The 26,649-nt window shown below is 39.3% G+C and overlaps 1 protein-coding gene and 1 pseudogene across 2 annotated transcripts; both read right to left on the reverse strand.

The window, feature by feature from the left end:
* Positions 1-2,759: 2,759 nt before the first annotated feature.
* Positions 2,760-14,533, reverse strand: LOC140525713 (uncharacterized). 2 transcript variants are annotated; one of them, XM_072641336.1, is made up of 4 exons: positions 14,426-14,526; positions 13,250-13,364; positions 12,654-12,738; positions 2,760-6,257 (listed from the first exon to the last, which is right to left on the reverse strand). In XM_072641336.1, the coding sequence occupies exon 4, from the start codon at positions 6,223-6,225 to the stop codon at positions 4,753-4,755; it is 1,473 nt and encodes a 490-aa protein (XP_072497437.1). In that variant the 5' UTR covers positions 6,226-6,257; positions 12,654-12,738; positions 13,250-13,364; positions 14,426-14,526; the 3' UTR covers positions 2,760-4,752. The 2 variants fall into 2 exon arrangements, with proteins under 2 accessions (XP_072497437.1, XP_072497436.1); XM_072641335.1 differs by lacking the exon at positions 12,654-12,738 and having other exon boundaries at positions 14,426-14,533.
* A 216-nt stretch (positions 14,534-14,749) lies between these two features.
* LOC140522681 (uncharacterized) lies at positions 14,750-23,840 on the reverse strand (annotated as a pseudogene).
* Positions 23,841-26,649: the final 2,809 nt, after the last annotated feature.

Here is a 26,649-nt window from a genome sequence, read left to right on the forward strand (position 1 = left end):
GCAAATTTTCTGGTTATGAGGTAAAGCCGCAGGGTTTCTTTGATATGTATTTCTACAATTGAGGATTCTTTCATATTGATTTGCCTTTTCCTTATTAAGGAGCAGTGATTTAGAGCATTCTTTCATATGATTGTTAATTGTTTGCAATTCTCCTTTTCAGAGCTGCGCTTAGCACAATAGTTGGTGCTAAATTAATGTTTATTGATTAATTTGTTCATATCCTTTGACCATTTCTCTATTAGGCAATGGTTTTTTGGTTTTATACACTGGACAGTTCATTCTTTTTTATTTATTTTATTTTTTAAATAATCATTATTTTATTGATATTATATTGAGATCAATTTATTGATAATTTAAATAAATTATCAATTTATCCATCAATAAATTACAGGTCACGTAATTTATTGAAACAGAAACAGAAAAGCCTGAAATATATAGCAGAGCATAAAAAGTATACAAGTATAAAAGACTTTCAAGTATCAAACTGGAGGATTCACTGTAGCTTGGACTGACTTCCTTTCCCCACACTCACTTCTCACTCCCAGACAGCAAACTAGGGAGGACAAAATGGAAAAGGATTCAGCAAGTTTGAGAACTCTCAGATTTGCCCAGCAAGTGTCTAGTTGAGGCAAGAAAATAATGGGAAGAAAATGGTAGAGTCAACTCAGCTTTATTTTACAGTGGCTGTTTCCCAGCCACCTACTCCCCTTCATATAGTCAGTCCTGAATGTTCCTCTGGTTTGCTCATCTGCTTTGTATCATCTCCATCTTTACACAGTTCTAGGCCTGATAGTGTTCTAATCTAGGAGGATCTCAGTTCCTGCCTCTCTACCCAACTCAGTATCACTGAATGAAGTTCTACCAGGAATCTCTTTTCCTCCCCCAGTCCATGAAACTTGTAGCAAAAAAGTATCTTCAAGGGCAAAATGGAATAGAAACTCAAGGACTCTGGGAAATGGATAACTACACATACTTCTTCTTCTCAAGCCACTTTCTGGAGGTCTTGGAGAAGGATGGCATACAGGTAAACGCTGCTATAAATATTTTGATATTTGTGGAGCCTTCCTTTTTGCCAGTGACCTCCTTGGATGATTCCTTGCCTGATAGTGGAGTCTCTGGATGAAAGGGTATGCACTTTGCATAATTCCAAATAGTTTTTTACATAATTTCAAATTTGAGCAAAGACAGACACAGAGGCAGGATAGCACAGAGGGATAGTTGGAGCCAAACTGTGTGTTCTATGATGTATTCCATGATAACTGCTCTCTCTCCATTGTGCATGGATAGATTTGCTATCTAGGATTTTTGTAACTCCAAGTGCCATCCTCCTTTCTTTTGGATGTAAATAAACTGGTATTGCTTGCTAGAGAATGCATCTAAATGTAGCTACATTAGTAAGGACTGAGGACTGCAGGTCTCGAGGCTGCATTTGTGGTTATTACACAGTTGCTTGAGTCTTGTCTGATGCTTCGTGACCTCTTTGGGGTTTTCTTGGCAAAGATACTGGAGTGGTCTGCCATTTCCTTCTCCAGCTCATCTGACAGATGAAGAAACTGAGGAAAACAGGGTTAAGTGACTTGTCCAGGGTCACACAGCTACTACGTGTCTAAGGCCAGATTTGAACTCAGGAAGATGAGTCTTCCTGACTCCAGACCTGGCACTCTATCCTCTGCACCCACCACCTTGCTGCCCCAGAAACTGCATAATTATTTCCAAAAAGCCATTCAAACAAGACCAGTTTACACAGGATGAAGCCTTTTTTCAGGAAGTGTCCACTGTGGTAATTGAGTAAAGATGCCCATTAGCAATAAAAAGGCATCCGATACTAACAAGGACTGAATGTAACTAATTCTTTTGAATTTGTCCTTCTCTAGTGAGAGAGAAAATCTTTTCTCATCACCTTAAATTTATTTCTCGTGTCTGCTTTAAAGGTAAATAGTTCCGAAGAGATGCCCCAGTAGAACATGGAGGAGGGTTAAACTATCACATTGGAAGGCCTAGCAAAACTGGATAGCTTAAAACACAATTTAATCCAGTTATCTTCAAGGTATAGTTTTTAAGGACAAGGCATATGTGTATGTTGGTTTTTGTTTTTTCTTTTTTTTATGAATGACCACAGACAATTCACTTTCTAATCTCCTGGGTATAAGGTATGCCTTACAGTAAACAACCATCATTTCTAAAGATTTCACCAAAAGCTCCAATTGAAGCATCCAAGTCAATCCAGTCTCACCTTCCTCTGTATTACCCATGCCCTCCAGCAGCAAGCTCAGTTCATTCCAGTTCTGTAAAACTACAACAAATGTTGTGGGTTGGGCTAGTCTCAGGTCAATTGCCTGGTGGTTTAGGTTCAATACTGGAGCAAAATAAGACTGATAGGTCATTCAAGTTTAAAAAAAAAGGAGAGACATACTGAGCCATAGTAGGATGATATTTGACAGAGATAGACATTGAGAGCCCCTGTCATCATAACCATCAGGCAAGCATCTGGGGAGCCTTTTCAGCTCCTCCAGGTAGCTTTGTACTCAGGTGATGAGGAAATGATGTCAATAATTCCTTAGTCCCTTGAGTCATCATATCTCAATATCATTAAAGGAAAAAGTGGCCTAATCTATGTAGGGGCAGGGTGGTGTTGAGATATCACACTATTATAAATAAGTAATATAAAATTATTATAAAATAATATAATATAAATAAATCTCCCTCCCCATCTAGAGTAAGGCTCACACTTGCCCTGATAACAAAACTAAAGACCAGAGTGAAAGAAGAATCTTTTATTATGGTCCTTGTAAGAAGAGGGCGCATTCCCTACTGTGAGGGACATGCTCACCTTAAATAAAGAACAATATTTGCTGTGAAATCAGGAAAACTTTTACATTCATTCCCCCTGAATGAACAGGGAGCTCCTGGGGGAGTGCTACAATTTGTTCAGACCAAGGCAAGCCCCTTTATACTGTTCCAAATTGGAATCTCCCGCCTCACCATCTATTGGCTAGAAGAAGCCTCCTGAACACCTCACTTCACGTTCTCCTCTCTGATAGGCTTCCTCTCAAACAGCTTGTCAAGCCTGCGCATGCACAAGTTTCTGACCTTTTACCTGCCCATGCTAGGTCACAACTCTGATTAACTGCTATCACTTAAAGCTGGAAGTTTTAACCCTGTGGAAACAAAATTCCTTTTTTGTTTCCCATAACAGCTTGGAGTAAATAGGACTGGACAATCAATTACCCTTTGGGATCAGGACTAATGAAGAGATTTTGCTGATGACCTCCACATCTTTGATTATAGAATATATCAGTATCCATCAGGCACGATTTGCTCCCTGCTGAACTGAATAAGGTTGATTTCATTATGAGAAAAGTAGAGGTTGAAGACATGCAGGTCATGATGCCATGTTGCAGTACCATCTGATCCCCTTAACTAAGCATAAAGTTGTTACTGCTATCTAATGGTGTCCATAGGCAAGTACCGCTATAGTTTCTGATTTGCTTCTAATGGGCAAATTGATTATATTGGTCCTGTTCCTCCATCCTGCAGCTATCAACCCTTTCCATGGCTGATATCTATTCAGGATACGGCATTACTGTGCTTGTCAAATCTGCTACCCTAGTTTTCTTCTTCCTTCTGTTCCCTCTCTATTCTGATCAGGGTATTCTGTCATCACATGTACTGGGTTTTCCACCAATTACATCAGCCTCAGGCAACTGGCATTTTCGAAGGCTAGAACGGGTTCTTGAAATAACAACTTCATCATCATACTCGTGACTATCAGAATTGGGTGTCCTGTCTCCCTAAAACTGTGTGCTCAATAAGTCAAAGCCACTCGAGGAAGAAGGAAGGTTCTCCAGTTCAGCAGTTTCTTGGACCCAACCTCCAGGAAGGTTTACCTGATAATACAGGATGATTTAAGGGGTTGGGTGCAAAGGGGAGAGGAGTTTAATCATAAAAATTATGTTTGGAATTTATTATAACTGTTTTGTAATATAAATAACAAGTGGAATGAAATGGAAATTCATGGTTTTATAAACAATCCTCTATTTTTTGTTGTGTATATGGAAATGCTATTTTAATGATATTTAATTTCAGAATTCAAAAAGGGAAAAATAGAATTAAAGGTGCTCTAGGGTTGAAATTATGTTAATACTTATATAAGATTTTAAGTTTTACAAAGGTCTTTTAATGTCACTGAGCCTCACAACAACCCTGCGAGATAGGCACTATTATTTTACAGATGAGGAAACTGAGGCGGAGAGCTTGTCTATTTCTTACCAGATCCTCTGGTACTAGATCCAACTTTTTTTCCCCAGAACACTATGTCCTCACACTCAGCCTACTTAACTTGTCCTGGGAAGACCTCAATAGTTTGGGGGGCTGCTGGACTTGCTACCTAGTGGGTACATTGCTAGTGGGGACATTAAATAAGGAGATGTCACATTGTTCTACCCAATTTATACTATTTTCTGATGCCACAGAAGCTTTTAAGCAAGGATACTACATTTCCATCTTAACCATTCCTAGCATGTCTCTCTGTTATAGAATTCTTGACGATTAAAATAGGTTACACTGAAACCTCTCCTACTCTTAAGGATCTTAGTTTCCTAAGAAACTGTATCATAAAATGTATTCTCTGGTATTTAGCAAAAGTAAAAATCAGCTTTCATTTCCCTCATGATTATATTAACAGGATTGTACTCTAGTGTGGATTCTCTGATGCTGAGTAAAGGCCAAACTCTGACTAAAGACTTTTTTGCACTAATTGCATTTATAAATGTTCTTTCCAATATGAATTTTCTGATGCCTACCAAGATCTGAGCTCCACCTGAAGGCTTTCCCACATTTATTACATTCAAAGGGCTTCTCTCCACTATGAATTCTATGATGTCTATTCAGGTCTGAACTCTGATTAAATGTCTTCCCACATTCATTGCATTCATAGGGTTTCTTCCCACTATGAATTCTCTGGTGTTGAATAAGTTGTGAGCTCCCCCTGAAAGCTTTCCCACATTCACTACATTTATAAGGCTTTTCTCCTGTGTGAATTCTCTGATGTTCTATTAGAATTGAGTTCCGACTGAAAGCTTTGCCACACTCATTACATTCATAGGGTTTCTCGCCAGTGTGAATTATCTGATGTCTGATCAAATCTGAGCTACACCGGAAGGCTTTTCCACATTCATTACATTCATAAAGTTTCTTTTCCTTATTAATGCTCTGCTGTCCAGCAAGGTCTGTGTCGCGACTGAAGGTTTGTTCAAGTTCATCAGCAGCATGAAGTCTCTGATGCTTAAGAAAGACTGTGCGTCCACTAAAGGTTTTCCCACATTTGTGACATCTGTAAGGTTTCTCTCCACTGTGGATCCTTTGATGCTGAAGAAGCAGTGAACTCTGTCTGAATGTTTTTCCACATTCACTACATTCATAGGGTTTCTCCCCAGTATGAATTCTCTTGTGTGTAGCAAGGTGTGAACTCTGACTAAAGCATTTCCCACACTCATTACACTCATAGGGTTTTTCTCCAGTATGAATTCTATGATGTATAATGAGATCTGAGCTCTGATTGAAGGCTTTCCCACATTCTTTACAAACGTAGGGTTTCCCTTCACTGTGAATTCTCCGATGCAGAATAAGGTTTGAGCTCCCCCTGAAGGCTCTTCCACACTCCTTACATTCATAAGGATTCTCCCCAGTATGAATTTTCTGATGTCTACAGAGATTGGCACTCTGATTAAAACCTTTCCCACATTCATCACATATATAGGGTTTCTTTCCTGTATGAATTCTTTCATGTATTGTAAGATTTGATCCTCGACTAAACACTTTTCCACATTCATTACACTCATGAGTTCTCTTTAAAGTATGAATTTCTGGATACTCAGTAAGTTCTGGCTTTTCTTTCAGCCTCTGATCTTGGGACTTCTCCCCTGCAGGAGCTCTACGATGGGTAACAAGGTTTAAGTTCCATTCGACTTTTCTCTCTCTCTTATTACATCCCTTGTTGCTTTCTCCTGTAAAGCTTTTCCTTTGGGTGATATTCACTTGCCTTAACCTTCTCTTTCGGGAATGGGTCTGGTTCAGTCCATCCTCTGAGACGTTTAAATTTTGCTTCTCTAACTCATCTTTACATACCCTGGTTTCGATCAACTCAAATCTTTGGGGAATCTGACTTGAAATTGTTTCTGCTGTTGCATGAAATGACTCGTCTCCAGAAATTTCCTGTTTTGGCATCCATTCCCTCTTTACAGTCTTGTTCTCACAATCTGAAACAATAAAGAAAATATTTGAATAAATGTTCATTTTTTTCTAGGAGAAAGGAAACTGTTTGAAGGCAGAAAGAATAATCAAAATGAAACAAATTTTCATCAAGAAAAAAGAATTTGAAAGTCCTCTAAATGGCCTCGGGAGTTCTATCCACTGAACCACCTAGATGCCTCCTTAACTTCAATAGCTTGGCATTAATATTGTCCATTGGCCTCAGTTTTATTTCCTTTTAGTCAGTGGTATGCTGGTTTAACAACTGGCTTTCCAGGGAAAAAAGTTCAATATGCATTATTAACATTTTCTCCATCACTTTCTTAAGAATAGACAATTTGACACAACAAACAAACCATGAATTGCTGATTTCCAAGTATAAACAGTCACTGAAAATTTAACAATTGGTTATTATGAGCAGCTTTGAATTGACTCTAGTACACTCCTATTTTGACCGTAATATTTTAAAAATTGCAGTATTTTTAAAAGTGTCAATCAATCAATCAACCAACTTTCATTACTATGTGCCGGGCCTATTATGAGCGTGGCAGAGGCTGGGTGCTAGGGATGCAAGGAATAAAACATTCTACTCACAAGGAACATTCTAATGGTTTATATGCATGTATGTTTATACATTCAGAATAAATGTGAAAAGAATAAAAACAAAATAGTTAAATATAAGATAGCTTGGGAGGAAGGGCGATCACCATTGGGTGATCAAGAAAGGCTTCTCATAGAAGGTGATACTTGGGCTACATCTTGCAGCTTCCTTCAGGGGAAATCAGTGGGGTGAAGGTGAGAACAGAATTCCTTCCAGGAATAACGGTCAATAAAGAAGCACAAAGACAAGTGAGGGATCGTAGTATTTCAGGAACAGAAAGAATACTAGTTTGGCTGCATCACATAAAGTGAGAAGGGGATTAATATTTAAGGAAGTTAGAAAGATAGGTTAGTGCCAGGTAGAGGAAAGAGGAAGCCACTGGAGTTGACTGGATAGGGAGGGAAGTGATTTGTAGTCAGATTTGTTTTTAAGGAAAGTCACTGTGTCGGTGATATGTAAGAAGGACTGTATTGAAGACAGACTTGAGGCCAGGATTCCTGAGACCTGAATGGTCCGTGCCCTCAGGACATAAAAATGTTCCATGCATGATGAGTGGATATCTGAAGATCACTCAAGTGGTTGAGCAGACACAAGGGGGCAGCACGTACAAAAGCTAAACCTCACTGTGTCCTAGGTGGTCTAGGACTGTCAACCTCTTTTTATTAAATGTTCGATGACTTTTGAATGCCTCATTTGATCCCAACATTGAACCTGAACTGAAAGGGTGCTGGTGTTAGGTCTTACCCAACAGAGACCAATCAGAAGACTGCTGTGATCACTTAGATGCAAGATAATAAGGGATTGAACTGAGGTGATAGCTGTGGGAGGAGAGAGGTGAGATCAAAAGATGTTGTGGAGGTAGAAATGGCAAGATGTGAAACCTATTTAGGTACGTGAGACAGAGATTGAAAATAATCTCAAGATTATCAACCGGGGAATCTGGAAGGACATCGGTGCCTGGGTCAAAGAAGATTTGATAGTTGTCATTGCCAAAACAATTAGAATTTATTGGCAGTTCTATGTTAGTGACAAAACACTATTTAATGAGCTCATTAGGATCTCCCCATTGTTTTACAGAAATACAATGTTATTAATACATTGCTATGAATTATGTTACTATCAGCCTATGAATAAACAATTATAAAGTGTTTACGTTCTTGGCACTGCTGGTTAGTTTCAGGTGAGAAATACATGTGATGTGAAAACAAAAAAATTGTGATGAAAATTTATTTTTTAAAAGAAAGGGGATAAGCAGGAAACCTACTTAATGATTAAAGGTACCATAGATAATAATTTAACAATATCATAATCAAATATATGTATTCACACACATATACACATATATATGCTGTATGTACCAAATGACAAAGCAACCAATTTCTTAAAGAAAAGCTACCTATTATTTTTAAAAGCCTAATAGTAGGAAACTATAGGCAATATAGGCAAACTTAATGTTTCTCTGCCAGAGTTTGTTAAACCCAACAAAAGAGATAAAGAAGGAAATTGCAAACTTAACAAAAGTTAAGTGAAAACTATATTGAGAGATCTGTGGAAACTTCTGAATGTGTTATTTCTTAGGCTGCAATTGTACTTACACAAAAACTGTGGAAGCACTAGTGTACATAGAACTCAAAAAATGTAGAAAAGCAGAAATCTTAAGCCCATTTTTATAGACCAGAATATAATAAAAACCTTTTTAAAATGATCAAAAGACAAAGAGTTAAATGGAGTCTAAGAAAAGACACTCTAAATAATTGGTGAGTCAAACCAAATCATAGAAACAATGAATAATTATGTTAAAGAGAATGATAGTGGATAATAATGAGATTATGGTGTTCTGCAACCAATCAGGAATAATCTGTTGAGAATTAAATTTTTTTTAACCTAGAAAATGAAAAAATGTATAGTCACAAACAAAAAAAAAGAGAGTCGAAAATTAAAGGTGAGACAAACAAATTGAAAAAATTTTAGAGTAGTAAATTATTAAACAGGACTAAGAGCTGTTTTTTCTCCAAAAATTAACAAAGTTGATAAGCCAGTAATTATTTACTTTTGCAAGAGAAAGCAAAACCAAATTAACAAGATAAAAAGCTAGAAAGGGGAATTCACAAGTGAAAAAGAAATTAAACATGTGTTAGACACTTTTATATCTAATGGCAACAAAGCTGAAAATCTAAATGAAGTGGACTAATATCTATAAAAATATAAACCAACAAAACTGGTGGTTGTCCTTCATTCTTGAAGAGGACTAAAATGATATCACTGTGCTAGAGTCAAGTTTCAATGTGTCTGATCAGACCCATACAAACTCTACCACAGGTTGGGTACAAATAGTCTGTGTGAACATTTGGGGTGGCTACTTTAAATTTGTGAATCCTGTGTTCCCTTTGAACCGTTTCAATTCTGCTTTGCTCACACAGCACAGCACTTTTTCCGATGTGGGCACAGCATGCTGAGCAGTCCTGTGTCAGTGTTTCCCATGTCACACAATCAATTCCAAAGTTCTTGAGAGAGACCTTGAGTGTCCTTGTATCGCTTCTTCTGACCACCATGCCTGCCCTGTGTGAGTTCTCCATAAAACAGTCTTTTTGGCAAGCATATAAAACATATGCATTCGAACAACATGGCCAGCCCATTGGAATTGCCCTCTCTGAAGCAGAGTTTGAATGCTTGGCAGTTTAGTTTGAGTAAGGACCTCAGTGTCTGGTACCTTATCCTGCCAGGTGATCGTCAGAATCTTCCTAAGACAATTCAAATGGAAGTGATTTGGTTTTCTGGCATGGTGTTGGTAGACTGTCCAGTTTTCACAGGCATACAACAATGAAGTCAGTACAATGGTTTTGTAGACCTTCAGTTTAGTAATTGATAAATCTAATATCTCTTCTCTTCCAAACTTTCCTTTGGAGCCTCCCAAACACTGAGCTAGCTGGGGCAATGCGTCAACCTCCTTATCAGTGTGTACATCCCTGGAAAGTACACTACCAAGGTAAGTGAACTTATCCACAGCATCTGAAACTTCTCCATTTGTTATAACCGATGGTTCCACGTATGGATGGTGTGGTGATGGCTGATGGAGCACCTGTGTTTTCTTGGTGTTAATTGTTAGACCAAAATTAGCACAAGCAGCAGAGAACTGATCCATACTTTGTTTCAAAATAACAAAACTAACAAGATAGGGAATAGATCATCTAAATAACCCAATATCATAAAAGGAAATGGAACAAACACAAGGAACAATAACAAAACAGCAGGTCCAAAGCAACTTAACAAGTGATTTCCAGCATTCGTTTAAGGAACAACAAAACAAGACAAAAAAACTTTTCAAAATACAGAAAGAAGACTCATCATATTAAACTTTTTCTGAGACAAACATGACCTTGATTTTCAAACTGAGGATAAGTAGAGAAAGAGAATTATATATTGAGAACACTAATGAACCCTGGATAAAACACTGGCAAAAAGACAACAACAACAAAATACAAAATCTATTATGATCAATTGGACTTACATAAAAATGCAGGCATTAGGAAATATTAAGACAACTGCTAGCATAATAAATTATATTGATAACAAAAATAAGAAAAGTCTATAGATACAAAAAAACCTTTCATTTATATTAAAGACTACTATAACTCTAGTAAGGAAATGATAAGAGGGCTATTCTTTTGTACACTTAAAATTTTTATATAAGACTCAAACCAAAATTATTTATAATGAAAACATACTCAACCCTGAACAGTCAAAGATCAGGAAGTAAAAAGAAAAGTTTAAAAAAAGCCCTAAATCCCCAGGGGATGAATTATGGGTCAGGGGAATAGGTATTTGCAAAACAGACTCATGTTCCCATTACTACTGCCTTTTTTTTCTTCCTGTTTATGACATTAAAGTAATCCTCCTTGCCAAGACAAACCTCTCCACATGTAACCTTGTTCCCATCCCCTCCGGTCCTTTCCAGCAGACTGCAACCTACCATCCCCCCAAGCTATCATTTAACCCTAACCCTAAATTCGCTCTTCTCTCTTTCCCAAACCCCTCTGAAAAGTTTTCTGCACCTGTTGCTTCCACATGCCCCCCCCCCACTTACTCCTCAGCCATTTGACTTCTGACCTCAACTTAAGTCCAACTCAACTGAAACTGCTCTTTCCAAAGGTAAATGTTCTCTTATTTGCCAAGTCTTCAGTTTTCATCCTTCTTGACTCCTCTGCTGAATTTGACACTACTGACCACTCTCTTCTCTTGGATAATCTCTCTTTCTACATTTTTAGATAACACTCTTTCCATAACTGCTTACGAATTCCCATACTGCCTCATCCAAACAAGATCAAGGGTCAACCACATCAATACTGCCAAGGACACTCATTCCTTTCTGAGGTCTTTTCACATCTACCTTCAACCCTGAATCACTCCCACCATTTGTTTTCTTTGTTACTACTTTATGGAACATTGCCAAGCACAGACAAGGCTCTGAAATACCTATATTTTATTAATGGATCCCCCAATCATAACTTCTGTCCAAAACAACTGCTTCTCCCAACTGCTCTCTTTCTGTCAATAGCACCGCGTCTTCCACAGTTACTCTGGCTTAGAACCTTAGAGTAATCTGAATATAGGAAATGAAGAAGGAAGGCTGAGTCACAAAGGCATGTCTGTTTCACCTATGAAATATTTTTTATATCTTTAGTCTCATTGTTACCATTCTAGCTGAGGTTGATGGCACTGAGGAAAATGAGTATTATCCTATGAACTGCTTCCAGACTACTCTGCTAAAATACCACTTCTCTACTCTGCTGAAAATCAGCTCATTTGTCCTCTCTTTTCTATAGAGTAATATTCAAGGACATTCAAGAAGCATTATGGTAGGAATAATATCCTAACTCCTGCCTCCATGCAAGTTAGGCTAGTTTTTCCTTAAAAAGTATTGAAATCATCTTTGAGACTTCTTTGGTTGAGGGGATTAAAGGCTCAGGCTATTGACATCATTTCCTAGTCACCTGTGTGGTGACTAGAAATGGTCACAAGGATCTTGGGTTGGTGAATCACAATGAGCAGCTCAGGCAAGGGGGTTTTGCTCAGCTGAGTCAGCTAGAGGGGTCCTCAATACTTATCCTTGTTGACTATCCTTTTCCTGCCATGATTAAGTGACTCTCCTTTTGTTAACTGTAGAATGACCTATGAATATCTCATTTTGTTCCAACATTGAACCTAAACCACCAGGGATGTGGCCTGAATCAGGGTCACAGTCTAGAAAGGTTCAAGATCTGGGGGAGATGGAGATGACGCGTATGAACTGTCTCTTATCCTTTCTTATTCCTAGAATTTGAATAACGTCTAGATTTCCACATTTGAATAACTTCCAGATTTCTAGATTTGAATAATTTCCATGGCCTGTTGATGGAAGAAAGTCCATCTATTCAATGCAGAATCTCAGCTGCTCTAAGAAAAGGTGATTGCTGTAAGAGAGGGGGATTGGGGAGTAGAAAATATAAGAGGAAGAGAATGGAGGGAAAGGAATCCTCTGTATCAGTCCCATTACGTTTTGGACTTTGACCACAGCACATTTTCACAGATCCAGAAATTTCTGATCCTTGATGCAAAATTCATTATACAGCATTTCTAAGTACCCCATCTTCATCATCACATACATACAAAAATAAGTGGCAAGATAAGGGTAGCTATGGTGACCAACTGGGGCATAAGGCATCTCCCAAATTTGAATTAACATAATCCTTCCAAGTATATAGGAGTAACAGAGGGAAAGAGATTATTGTAATAGAAAAAAATGTTAGATTTGGAGTCAGAGAACCTGAGTTCAAATACTGGATTTGCTTTCCACTTCCTGTGGCACCTTGGGCAAGTCATTTCCTCTCTCTTGGTCTCAGTTGTTTCATCTGTAAAATGAAGAAGGGTAGACTAGACAGTCTTATAAGGGCTCTCCCAGCTCTAAAGTCTATGATTCTTTTAATGGAAGGAATTTTTCTCAGAAGATAGTCAGTACTAGACTCTTGCCCTAGGGTCCCTCCAAAAAAATAAACTGAACTAGAGACTCCAGAAAAGGCCAAGTCTTTGCAATGATTTTCCCATCACATTGAAAGAAGGCTTTTTCTTGAAAGACTCTTAAGGAAAGAGAAGGTACAGATTAAGGAAGAAATCAGTGAATAGTGTATTCATTCATTTCCCAATTTTTCATTCACCAGGCCAGATAACCTTGGCACAAGAAACCAAAACATCCAGCCTCTGTACCTCATGGAGAGAATGGAAATCTATAGTTACTAACTCCAATTTAAATTTATCTCTTTAGATATCAAATTCCCATTCTCATCTTAAGGCTTTTGTTTTGATCTTTAATTTTAAAAGCGATGTCTGAAAGTCCAATTATGGGTCAGAGAAGTAAGAGCTTACCCAATGAGCTCATGTTTCCATCATTCTCCTTGTAGAGATCCTTCTGTGGGAAGACCAGTCTCTTGGATTCCTCCTGGGTAAGAAACACAGCCATTGCCTTTTCCATATTGGGCTCCTGAAGGAGGAATTTTTGTTGCTATGAGGAAACATGCAAAGAAGAAAACCCTGGAAGAAAGCTTTGGAACCAATGATGTGGAAAGGACATAATGGGCTTTGATCTGACTTCAAGATGTGGGTATATTGGCAGGAAGAAAAGGGATGTTGTTATTAGGAAGTGGTCAGGGATCCAGAAGGGTTGTGTGTGTGTTTGTGTGTGTGTGTGTGTGTTTGTGTAATAAGAACCCAAATTCATATAGAGCTAAGACATTTACAAAATGCTTTACATATACATTCTTACTCAGCCTTCCTTATGCTGCGAGGTGCTTTATGCAGGCATCATTCTTTCCATTTTATAAATGGGAAAACAGAGTGTCAGAGCGACTGGGTTCACACAAGCCCCCCACAACTAAAAAAGTATAGAAGTGGGATTTACACTCAGGTACTTGCTGACTGTAAACTCAGAACTTCCCATCTCACACTGGACCAGAAAATAGAGAGGGTGGGAGGCAAGACTAGTTATGGGGTGGGGGGCACAAAAGAGAATGAGTGTATAAGAAGAGATGTATGTGTGTGTAAAGAAGGGGTTTATGTGTGTGGTGTGGGCTGTGTATGTTGGGGAGGGATGTATTGAAGGGAGGCAAAGAAAGGGAGGGAGAAGTGTGCTTAAGGAACAGTGGGGCATGTCTGAATGCCTGTTAGGTTCCCGAACGCCGAGGGAAGGTTTGGGACACAGGGGTAGTGTTTTGGTCCCTCGCGGGGGGGACAGGGGAATCTTGCCTATAGGGGATGGAGGAGGAAGGTGCTTATCCAGGGAGTGGTGGAAAGTGAAGCGTGACAATAGAGAGAGGGCGTGGGAAAGCAGAATTTCGGCTGGTGCCGAAGAGGCCAAGTGGATGGAGAGATGAATGAATGAATGCATGGAAAGATGGGTGTGTAATCCCTCTATAGGCACGCGGGACCACACGCCCAGCGTGGAGCATTGTCACCAGTGTGCGTGTGCTGGGGGTTGGGGAAGCGGGGAGGAGGGGAGGTGTTCAACCCTTTACATTCCGGACCGCGGAGAGACAAAGGTCTCACCTTCTCCTGGGTGTCACCCGCCTCTTGCCCGCTCATCGCCCGCGCCCCAACCACTGCAGCCTCCATTACCGCCACCCCTCGAGACCAGGCCAAATGGGAACGGTCACTTCCGGCGCCCTCTTTGACCAGCCAGGAACCGGTTTCCTTCCCTCCCCTTCCCCCGTCCTCCTATTCCCCCCATTCAGCTCCAGTCCCCTCCCGAGGACCACTGACATCCCGGTCCTCCGGTTTTCCTAGAGCGTCCGGGAGGAACCAGACTTCCAGCATATTGGCTACTTGGAGAGTCAGTTCAATCCAAGCTGTCATTGTTAAGCGTTTCGTACCCTCAGTGTGTGTAAGTGCAGGGCGCTGGAGGCACAAAGAAGAAATGGCAGTGCTCTTGGGGGTGGGAGGTGGCATGGAGACAGAGGATAAAACATTTACCGAAGTCAGCGCACAGTAAGAACCGCGGCCCCTTTTCTGGACCCATGGTGACCGACCTGCTTGGGGGCTTGATGGAGCTGGGCCTTTAAAGAAAGGGATCTTAAACTCTCCGGCTTTTTACACCACTCCCCAGAGCCCTGGGGAAAATTATATGAAGGTTAAGTTTGACTCAAAGCCAGGGGAAGTAGAAAAGTACTTGGTGTACAAAGATCAGGTATAGGACAGTTACTTATTTCTTCTACACAAAAGAAATACACAGGAGACCCACAAGTGTAGAGGTACACTGACAGAAAAACAAACAGCAGTAATGAAAAATCAGGAGTCCACAGGACTGAAGATGTACTATACCTTCCATCTCAGTCAATTAACCTTTATTAAACACCTTCCTGGGATAGGAAGAGAGCTAAAAAATAGTTTGGCTCTCAAGGAGCTCACAATCCAATGGGGACCATCATGTAAAGTAAGTACAAAAAAGATATACAGGATAAATTGGAAATAATCAACAGAGGGAAGATATTAGAATGAACAAGCTTTCTTTAGAAGATGGGATTTTAGATGGTACTTGGAGGAGGCCAGAGAAGCTATGAGACAGAGATGAGGAGGGAGAGTATTTCGAGCATAGGAAATAGTCAGTGAAAATGCCCAGAATCTAAAGATGGAGTGTCTTGTTTAAGAAACCATAAAACCTCCCCTCTCTCTAATTTTCTATTACTATCAAGTGCGCTGTTATCTCCCCAGTCATGCAGTCCAGTGGAATCTTTTCTTGGGACCTCTCTCAGATAACCAACAACTTTCCTGGTTATTTCTCTTCTTGGCCACAGCTCTGTTCCCCTTTTGCTTCATGCTTGTTCTAGTTAAAATATTCAGAATCTCTTCTTTCCCAGATTCAGAAATCAATTCCCTTTTTTATGCAAATTGCTAAGGGCGTGATCCAGTCTCTATGCAATGACTTCATTGATTTAAAGAGTTGTACAGGTCCTTTTCACACAGTTCTGATTATCTGCTTCAATCAAAAAGTGTTTTCACTTACTCAAATCACTAGAACCAAATAAGATAATTTCAACTCCACCCTTACAAAGGCAAGGGAGACAGAGAAAAATTAATTTAGGAAATAAACAGATGGCTAAGAAGGTGAGGTCTGAGAATGGGGTTTAGATTTTCAGATTACAGTCTACAATATAAGGATGACAGATTCTTGGCCAGAAATGGAGTACATCCAACAAAGTCTAAGAATATATTTGCCAGGTGGTTTGCAAATCTAATAAAAAACACAGACTTCCTGCCAAGCTGGCCACCTGAACAAGAGGTAGGCTGCTCAATTTCCATATATCTACTGTGAAGGGAATTATGATTTTCATATTAATTGATATGATATTTGTAATGAATATACTAATAAATTACATTTTTCAGGATTGCCTTTTCTGGCTTTCAAGTCAGAAACTTACAACACAGGTTGATCAACGAAATCCTTGGGAACACTCTCACAATCACCGCATTCTTGTGCCTGTGTACCTCAAGTGAATCAAATCAAAGACTGTAGAACCTGTTCCCATCATATATCTCTGGTCCTGTGACCAGAGTAACAGCCCCCGAGGACCTGAAACAACATTGTTCCCACAGGACTCCAGGATACCTGTATTGTGGACCCATGGGCTTGTCATGGAAAAGTACTCAGGCTCTGGCAAACAATTGTTCATAATCTACCTTTCCCACTTCCTTCCCACTTGTGTTTTGTGTATATAATCTCTGCCTTCACTACAGCAAGGTGGACTTCTGTTAACCTGAAAACTTGGTTAAAGAAAAGGCAACAGGCTAAATGCATACATTTTATGATTTAATTAATTAAACAAATCACCATAAAGGTAACAGTTACATAGCACTACAGAGCCAGGATCAAATCTGGCTGGCTGGTACAGAAATCTTCTGGCTTATATACATTTTACCGTGAGAAAGGAACTCAGTTGGACAAATTGTAAATTTAGTAAGACAAGACAATTAACAAAGCAATGTCGGTTCGGCTTAGTGACTCCAGGCTGTGTAAACATATGTCTCTGGGACATACGATAAGAAGAAAATCCCATCAGGCTTCCTGTCCTAAACAGGTACTCAAAATAGCTGATACAGGAAAGGGTAAACAAAGTTTCAATTGAAATTACAACTCAGGACATCTGTGTTTTCTTTTTATCGCTAAAATGCCAGGAGGAGGGTCTCCTAAGGAAGTTACTAAGTCAACCCTATCAGCTTTTCTGACAAAAGGCATTTTCGGAGTTTACTTAACAAGGGAGACCATTAGGTCCAGACTCTTCTTAATTCAAGCTTTGGCCCTTATTAAAGTCCAGAATTTATATTAAATATTATCACTTCTGATCAAGAGAATTCCCGGTTTGCAAATCTGTTCCTTATAATGAAACTAATTAATTAAACTGCTACGTGATCAGTGGCACTCCTATCTCTAGGCCCGCTTTGTGCCAGACCAAGAATTCCCAGATTAGAGACTGGCTCAGTAAAATCCTGTTAACACTACTGACACCATGATAAAAAGCTTGAACCTCATATCAGACCAAATGATGATCAAGAAATCCAGTATGAAATTATAGTAAAGTGAATTCTCCTACTTCAAAACTGGACAAAAAGGAAGGGCAGTTTTGAGAGGAAGGGAGGAGCTGTTAGCCAAGCTCAGTATAATCTCCCATTGCAAACAGAAAAAGCCAGGGCCAATTGTAGCCTGCAACATTCTGTGTCCATGATGCATGAATTCATTAGGACAGTCTGACCTCGCTCAACATGCCTGCAATCCTGACTCTAACTAATCTTATTCCTAGCCAAATGTTGAAGGACTGTTTATGTCTGATGTCTGCTCCTGGGAGGACTGGCCACCTCTCCTGGAATCAGACATTCCTAAAGAGAAATGCTCTCAAGGATGTTTTGAGAACACCTCCTTTCTCCTCAATCACGAATTTAATTGGCAAAATGCCTTCTTGGTTAGAAGGAACTACTAAAGGACGGTAGTCCTGAGCCATCTTTGGGAGGCCCCTTGTGTAGCCCAGGATCTTCCCATCAGTATTCTGCAGGCTGACCCAGGACTCCCCAACTGTGTGATCCAGACATAGATAATTCCCCCATCAGTGCTGATCAGTTGTGGTAAGATTGTGACAAACCTATTGAGACTTACTGATTATGACTTAACTATTGGGACTTACTGAATGAAACTTTATAATAATATTAATTATTAAAACAAATGCTAGTACTGTATATACATATCAGACTTGAGACTCTGTGTCATTTCTGAACCAATCTGAACCGAAAGTAAATTAAGCTGTAGCGGATAAGGTTGCTTCACAACACAGTGTCCAGGGCAAAAGGAATGGACGGCTCTCTTGAGAAAGTCAAGTACACAGAATGGATATCTTTGTAGCCCTGAGGAGCAGCACAGTTATGAGCTGGGGCAGTGCCCCAGCGCTCACACTGAGACACCTCAGGCACATCTCTGCAAAAATGTATATACAATACTCAGTTAAATTTAATCTGAATTACTGACATTTTTTCCATCACTTTCTTAAGTCCAGAAATCAAAACAATCAAACTCTGACATGCAGCATTTGCTGATTTCAGAGTTGAAAATGGTTAGCTGAAAATTTAATAATTGGCTCTCTTGAGCCTGTATAAGCTGGTTCTAGGTCACTACTATCCCTAATACTCTCTCCTGAGACTCCATAGAGGGCCCTGAAGATTCAGCACTCTCAACCTTAAAGATCCAGCTGGGCTGAACACTGAGAAGTGGAAATTAGCATAGGAATCTGTCATGTAAGGAGGATTTTGTTATCCTTTTTAGTTTAGTTTCTCAGGATCTGTGACCATGGGAATGTCTAGTTTCTAGGTGTTAGGCAATAACTTCCTGAATAGCCCAAAGGATTCTAGATAGTAGTTCCCAGAATTGTAGTGACAGACAGTCCTACTGAGGCTGCACTGTGAGATAAGGAGTGACATAATGTAATATTTACTATACTTGCATAGAATGACAATATTGCTAAAGTTAACCTGTAAGTTTAAAGTTGGCAAGATGCCTTCTTTGTCTGTTGCCCTATAAAGAAGGTGGGCACTGGTCACTGAGTGGGGAAAATCACAGGGAACCCATGGGGGAAACAATGGGTAATGCATAGAGGAATACATGTACCTGCCTCAACTGGCCCCAATTGCGCCTGAGGGGATCTAGGGGAGTCAACAAGCTGTGCCTCTCAATTGACCCCATTCATATGTAAGAGTAGTTGCCCCCCTTTCTCCACCACCCCTGCAAGAAAGGTGATTAGGGAATGCTGTAGGAGTTGTTGTTCCCATTATCAGCATCCCCTCGAGAAGACTAGACTAGAATAAAGCTGATTATTAACCCCTCTGAAGGTGTCTACTTCTCTGAACAGATCAAGAGTGAATCTGTTAGAGGGTAGAGACCTAAAACTCCAGGGCCTCCTATGTGCTATCTGTGAAACAAAACTGCAGAGAATCCAGGGGAAGGTCTGACTATACTATTCAAAAGCACAGTAGGGGATGGAACTTAGTCCTGGCATAAAGTCCTAATTTAGGAACTAAAGCTAGAGAGAGGAGTAAATCAAAGAAAACACCATCCTATGTCAAAAATTATTGCAAATATTACTTCCTAACAACTTTAAACAAAGACAAAGGAACAAAGAGGATTTTTCCACAAGACTTATATGAATACCTAGAAAAAATAAAGCAATAGATTTTAAAAAAAGAAATAAAAGCTCTGGAGGAAAGAACTGAAAAGAAAATAACTTAGAAGAGAAAGTGGTAAATTTTATCCAAATGTGTTCGGCCTAGAGGCTGATGAGCTACCCAAGTCTTCTTACCTTTCACAGGTCAGTGGTCATCCGGATAAACGTATTGAGAGAAGAGACTTTCCAGAGTCAAACAAGGGTTAGGCTTTATTCAGGGTCTTAGTTACGTATCCATATGCAGGGTGAGTTCTTCCTTAGGTGAGAGGAATCCTCCTCCTCCCAAGGGGCAAGGATCATACAGCAAGAGGATGGGAGTGGAAGAGGGGAGGGACCCTCTTCGCTCTAAGGACCCCGCAGCAAGAAGAGCCTTCAGGCTTTCCTGTCCCTACTTAAGCTCTCCTGCCACATAGTTTGCACGTGAATACCATGCCTGCTCTCAGCCCCTAGCTAATTAACAACAGGTGTGCTCAGACCATGGACCAATTTCAAGGGTGGGATGCTCTCCCCAGCAAGTTTCCCACTGAGAAGAGGTGGAAATACACAAGATAGCCCTTGTTTCACGCCTCAATCCCCAGCTGTTCCCTAGGGGGGGGCCTCGTGAGAACTCTGAGGTTTAGAGGTCCTCACTTTTACCTGCCCAAAACCATTCACGTGAAAACTGAGCTTACACCCTCAACACAAATGGAATCCCTGAAAACTAGAATAAACCAAATAGAAATTAACAACTCCATGAGAAAGTAAGAAATATTAAAACAAAATCAAAAGATTGAAATAAATACAAGTTCTACAATATCTGATATAAAAAACAACTGACCTGGAAAACACACTGGGGTTTTTTCCTTTTGTTCTGTTTCTTTCACAACATGAATGTGGACATGTTTTACATGACTGCACATGTATAACCTATATCAGATTGTTTGCTGTTTTGGGGAGAGGAGAAGGGAGGGAGAAAAATTTGGGACTCAAAATCTTTCAAAAAAATGAATGTTGAAAATTGTCTTTATATGTAATTGGAAAAAATAAAATACCATTAAATTTTTAAAAAATGAACAGTAAGCTTTTATAAAAGGGTATTTATTGAGGATATATGGCAAGAAAAGAAGTTATAAAGCATTGTTTCCCAACACTTGAAGGAACGCCTTCCTTTTTTCTGTCCTTGTGTAAAGTTGCTTTGACCTTAAATCAGTTGCTATAAAGTACTCATCCCACTAAGTTCATACTATACTATACTGTACTATACTATACTATACTATACTATACTATACTATACTATAATATAGGATAAGTGATATGATATGATGCGATAAAATATAACGTAATGTAACATAATCTAATTTAATAAATCTCTCCCTCTTGTAGGATCTAGCATCTCTGTTGTGGGTCAATTGACTGCTTGCCTGGATCCTGATGGTCATTTCTTGGGACTTTAATGGCATCTGGGCTCAGGTGGCCATAAACTCTGGACTAGACTCTGGTTCCCAGTTCTCTTGTGGCTCTCCCAACCTTTCAGAAGTTGCAACCCAATTTGTTCCATCTCCAGTACTTCTTTACCTAGAGCAGGAAAGAATGGACATGAGAGAAGCAACGGTAGAACCATGTGCTTATACCTTTGTTGGGGGTTTATTTTGTTTTAACCAATCTTTTTTTAGTGTTCTGTATCCAAACAATTATCTCCAGCAGCATGGATGTTCTGTTGCTGAATAAGGTCTGAAATCTGACTAAATTTTGTCAACTTTTTTTTTAAAAAGGCTTTTATTTTTTTAAATTTATTTTTAGTTTTCATCATTCACTTCATAAGATTTTGAATTCCAAATTTTCTCTTCATTTCTTCCCTCCTCCCTCCCCAAGACGGCATGCAATCTGATACAGGCTCTATGTATACATTCACATTAAACTTATTTTCACATTACTCATGTTGTAGAGAAGAATTAGAACCAAAAGAAGAAACAATGAGAAAGAAACAAAACAAAACAAAAAAGTATAGAGCAAATAGTATGCTTCAATCTACATTTAGACTCCAGAGTTTTTTTCTGGATGTGGATAACCTTTACCATCATGACTGACGAAACTCTTTAACACTTACATTAGTAAGTTTCTAACAAGTATGAATTCTTTCATGTCCAACATGGTCTGTTCTCAAACTGAAGGGCTTCTCAGTTTCACTACATTAATGGCCTCCCCTGCAGTAGGAATCATATAAAATGCAATAAGGTCTGAATTCCTCCAAAAATTTTCAACATTTATTAATTCATTAGCATTCTCTATATCAGGGGTCAGCAAACTATGGCCAGAGGGTCAAATCTGGCCCACTGCCTGTTTCTATAGGGCCAGTGAACTGAGAATTTTTTTTTATTCAGCTCTCTGACCATACAAAAACCAGAATGGGCTGGACTTGACCCTCTGGGCATTCTTCGACAGTCCCTGCTTTTTATTATGGACATTATGCTATCCACTAAATTAAGTCCTATTTGAGGGTTCTCTCACATTCGTTTAATCTCTCCCTGTTATAAAGTTACTGATGCTTAAGACAAGCTATATGCCCACTGAAGGCTCTCCCACACTCATTACATTCATAGGGTTTCTCTCCAGTATGAATTATCCAACGTCTAGTAAAATCTGAGTACTTCTGAATGTTTTTCCACATTCATTACATTCATAAGGCTTTTCTTCCTTTGGAATTCTCTGCACTCTAGTAAGGTCTGAATCCTGATTAAAGGTTGGCTCACATTCGTTAAGTTTTTCTTTCCAGCATGAAGTCTCTGTTTAAGAAAAGCTGTTTTTCCATTGAAAGTCTTTCCACATTCTTTACATTTATAGGGCTTCTCTCCACTATGGATTCTCTGATGCTCTGTAATACACACAGAGAACACTGCTGGAAGGCTTTCCCACATTCATTACATTTGTAGGGTTTCTCCCCAGCGTGAATTCTATGATGTGTAACAAGGTGTGAACTCTGAATGAATGTCTGTTCACATTCATAACATTCAAAAGATTTTCTCCAGTAGGAATTTTATGATGTATAATAAGATCTGAACCTTATTTGAAGGCTTTCCCACATTCATTACACTCATAGGGATTCTCTCCACTGTGAATTCTCTGGTGTCTAATAAAATTAGAGCTCTGATTAATTTTCTTGCCACATTCATTATATACATAGGATTTATTTCCTGCATGAATTCTCTGATGTATAATAAAATTTGAGCTCTGATGAAAATCTTTCCCACATTTATTACATCCACGGTTTTTTTTTCCTGAATGAATTCTTTGATGTATGTTAAGGTTTGAGTTCTGAATAAAGACTTTTCTACAATATTTACATTCATAGCTTTTCTTTACACTCTGAATTTTCTAGTATCTACTAAATTCTGACTAATCTTAGATTGACAATGTCTTTCACAATCTTAGGGTCCCTCTTTATTATATTTACTTTCTGATGCATAATAAGGTTTGAACTCAGGTGACAGCTTCTCTGTTCTCTCATTAGATTCCTGACCTTTCTCTTTCAGAAAAAATATGATTTTTGGCAATGAACTCTCTCTCCTGGGAAGAGGTCGGTTTCAGTTCATCCTTTGAAGTGTCTATGTCACTTAATTTGTTTTTACTTTCACTGACTTTGACTCATATTTATGGAGAATCACTTTGAAGCCTTCCTGACATGACCCACATGGATTCATCTCTAGAAATTTCCTGCTTTGACTTACATTCCTTCTTCCTTCTGTTCTCATAATCTGGAAAATAAAAGAAAGAAAATACAAATGACACCTCTTCTCTCCGCTAGAAGGTACTAGAAATTTGTCAAAATGAAATTAATTCCTATTAAGGTACAATGAATTTGGACACTCCCTAAAATGGCTTCAAAATATGACCCAGCCCTGGGTCTCTGGAGCAAGAAGTTTGTTAACTTCCAGAATAACTGGATCAATTCATGGTGCCACCAATAGTGTACTAATGTGTCTGTCTTTCTGCATCCATCAAACACTGACTATTCCCATTTTTGGTCATATTTCCCAACTTAGTAGTGTAAGGTAAAATCCCAGAGTTCTTTTAATTTGCAGTTCTCCTTATTATTAGTGACATGGTACAATCTAGCAATCTTTCACAATGTCAGGTACGGAAATTTTTGTAGGGAGGCCAGTCACTATTATAGCCAGGTGGCTATAACTCAATTCTCTCAGGATCTTAGGGGTAACCCTGGTGTGGGGGCACTACATTCCTACTACTTACCACTATAGCTCTTCAGGCCTTACCAGTGTGCTTCTCATTTATTCAGATTAGTTACAATGACACCATTAACTCTTAAACATAACACGTTTAGCAAAAAAACGCGAATAATCAAGCATAACAGTTGATTCATAGATTTGGGTCCCATTCTCTCACCAATCCACACAGTGCCCATGAAAAGCTGGCGGTATGTATGCCTGGGGTTACTTTGTTGTTATCCAGTCATTTTCAGTCACACCTGATACTTTGTGACTCCATTTGGGGTTTTCTTGGCAAAGAAACAAGAGTGATTTGTCATTTCCTTCCCCAGCTCATTTTACAGATGAGGAAATTGAGGGAAACAGGGTTAAGTGAGTTGCTCAAGCTCTTCTGAGGTCAAATATGAACTCAGGAAGATGAGTCCTCCTGACTCCAAGCCTGGCACTCTATACACAGTGCTTACCACCTAGCTGCCCCAGAGACTGTCAAGAGACTGGCTTGAATTAGCAGCAGGGAACGAAATTAGAAGTGAGGAGTTTAACCGGGGAGGGGCACCTTGTTCAGTGGACGTGAAAAGTGGAGCTGAAAAGTGGAGTAACAGAGCCTAAGTGGACATATGTACAAAACTATTTTTAGTACTACTTTTTGTTATAGCAAAGAACTGAAACTACAGAGGTCGTCATCAATTGTAGAATGACTGAACAAATCAGGAATATAATAGAATATTATTCATCTGTAAGAAATAAGGATTTCAGAAAATCCTTGGACTTGGGTGAACTAATTAAGATTGAATAGAAGCAGAAAAACAATTTGTTCAATAACAACACAAATGACTGAATGAGGGGAAAAGCATTTATTAAGCCCCTACCATGTGCCAAGCACTACAGAAACAATGCCTGCTTCCAAGGAGTTCATCCTCTAACTGGAGGAGGCAACATATAAAATTTCAGATGCAGAGCAGACATAAAGGCACATCAGTCCTAAGGATTCAGCGGAAGAGCAGACAGCAAGGCTCAGGGGTTCCTAGTGAGTAGTTCAGATAATCATGCTGTGGTTTCCAGGGCATTGAGGCTTTGTGGATGTAAGGCTAGGGGGATCCTACGTGGCAGGTGCCTGATGTAGAAGTAGAGTTGGTGGCTCTCATCTCATTCAAGACAAGCAGTAAAGGAGCTGAGGGGGCCTAGGTGCTCCTTAAGAGCAGGTCTTCAAAGGAATGACCAACTATCTCCCCAGAGGATCTATGATGAAGCACTCTAAGTCCTGATGGGGGGCAGAGACATATTTCCAGATATGGCTATCGTATGGATTTGTTTTGTTAATCATACTTATTTGTTGCAAAGGGATTTTTTTTAATTGGGCAAAAGATTGGGGAGAACTAGCAGTAGTGATATGGAAAAAAAGAAAGGGTGTCATTGAAACATTTAAAAATGCAGAGAAGAGAAGGAAGTTCATAAGGAAGATACTTTATTATTTCTATGATTTTATGTACAATCCTTTCTCTAATCTACTTTGTATATGGATATGCTTCTGTATGTGTGTGGGGGAGGTTGTGCTTAAGTTAGAATTAAAAAAAATTTAAACAAAGCAAACAGCAACAGTTTAAAACAGAGGAGAACATCTATATTGAATAATAAATATTTGATTTGTATGCAATTACTAGAAAAATCAAAACATTTGAGCAATGGGCTGAGAATATACCTAGAAAACCCAGCTCAACTTCAACAAGCTCTAGAACACTTTGTGTTACAAAGAGTTATTACTTTGATAGCACAGATTGAAAAACAAAAGCTCACAGAAAATCTATTGAATTATGGAATTTTTGACAATACCGTCCTATACAGGAAGATAGAAATCCCACAGAAAAGGTCCCAGTGGTCTGATGCAGTGTCACCACCAGCACAGGACAAGGGAAGAAGGAGATTTTTCTTCCTTTACATCTGTTAGCTGGATGGACCTATGAGTAACACATGCATCTAGGTGAGGATGCGGAGTTGGTGCACAAGAGGCTGAATTCCAAGAAATCAGCACCAGGAAACGAAGATGGGGCCAAAGAGGAAGGTTGTCCCAAACCCTGAAAACAGTGAGCATGACCTCATTCTCATTTAAACCACAACAGAGTAAGACAAGACCAGCGCGGCAAGAAATAAACCTGAGAGGTAAAACTATTTTGGCATAAAAGTGTGATAGATAGCCCTAAATAAGAGGAAGATTGTTTCAGAGAAAGCAGATGCCTGTAGAACCAGCACTGAGAAACAATAGTACTGTAGAACCAGACTGAGCATGAGTAGCTCCATATTAAGAAACTACCTTTGATCAGCCCTGAATCTGGTGAACAAATACACTTGTTGCTACTTCTGAGTCTTGCCTAAGCAACTACAAAATGTTTGAATTTTTGTATTCAGTAAGTCTTCGGCAGCTAGATGAAGTGGATAGAGAATATAGCCTGGAGTCATGAAGAGTTGAGTTCAAATCCAGCCTCAGACACTTAGGAGCTGTGTGACCCTGGGCAAGTCACCTGTTTGCCTCAGTTTCTTCATCTGTAAAATGGGGATAATAGCACTTAACTCCCAAGGCTGTTCTGATGATCAGATGAGATAATAACTGTAAAGTGCTTAGCACAATGCCTACTACATAGGAAGCACCCTATAAATATTAGTTATCCTTATTATTATTGCCTTGTCCCTTAGAAATTCCTGCTCTTTTCGTGGTTCTTTTCTTTACCAGAATCCAGTATTTGGAGGTCTGATCTTCCTAAAATCTGGCTGTGGAATTACTGCTTCAAGCAATCTGACCTGCCAATCAGAGAGTGGTCTTTATTCCATAATAATTTTTTGAGGTTCCACTAAAATCTCCAATAATTCTCACTGGCTT

Source organism: Notamacropus eugenii, chromosome 2, assembly GCF_028372415.1.
Source record: "Notamacropus eugenii isolate mMacEug1 chromosome 2, mMacEug1.pri_v2, whole genome shotgun sequence".
Classification (NCBI taxonomy): Eukaryota; Metazoa; Chordata; class Mammalia; order Diprotodontia; family Macropodidae; genus Notamacropus; species Notamacropus eugenii.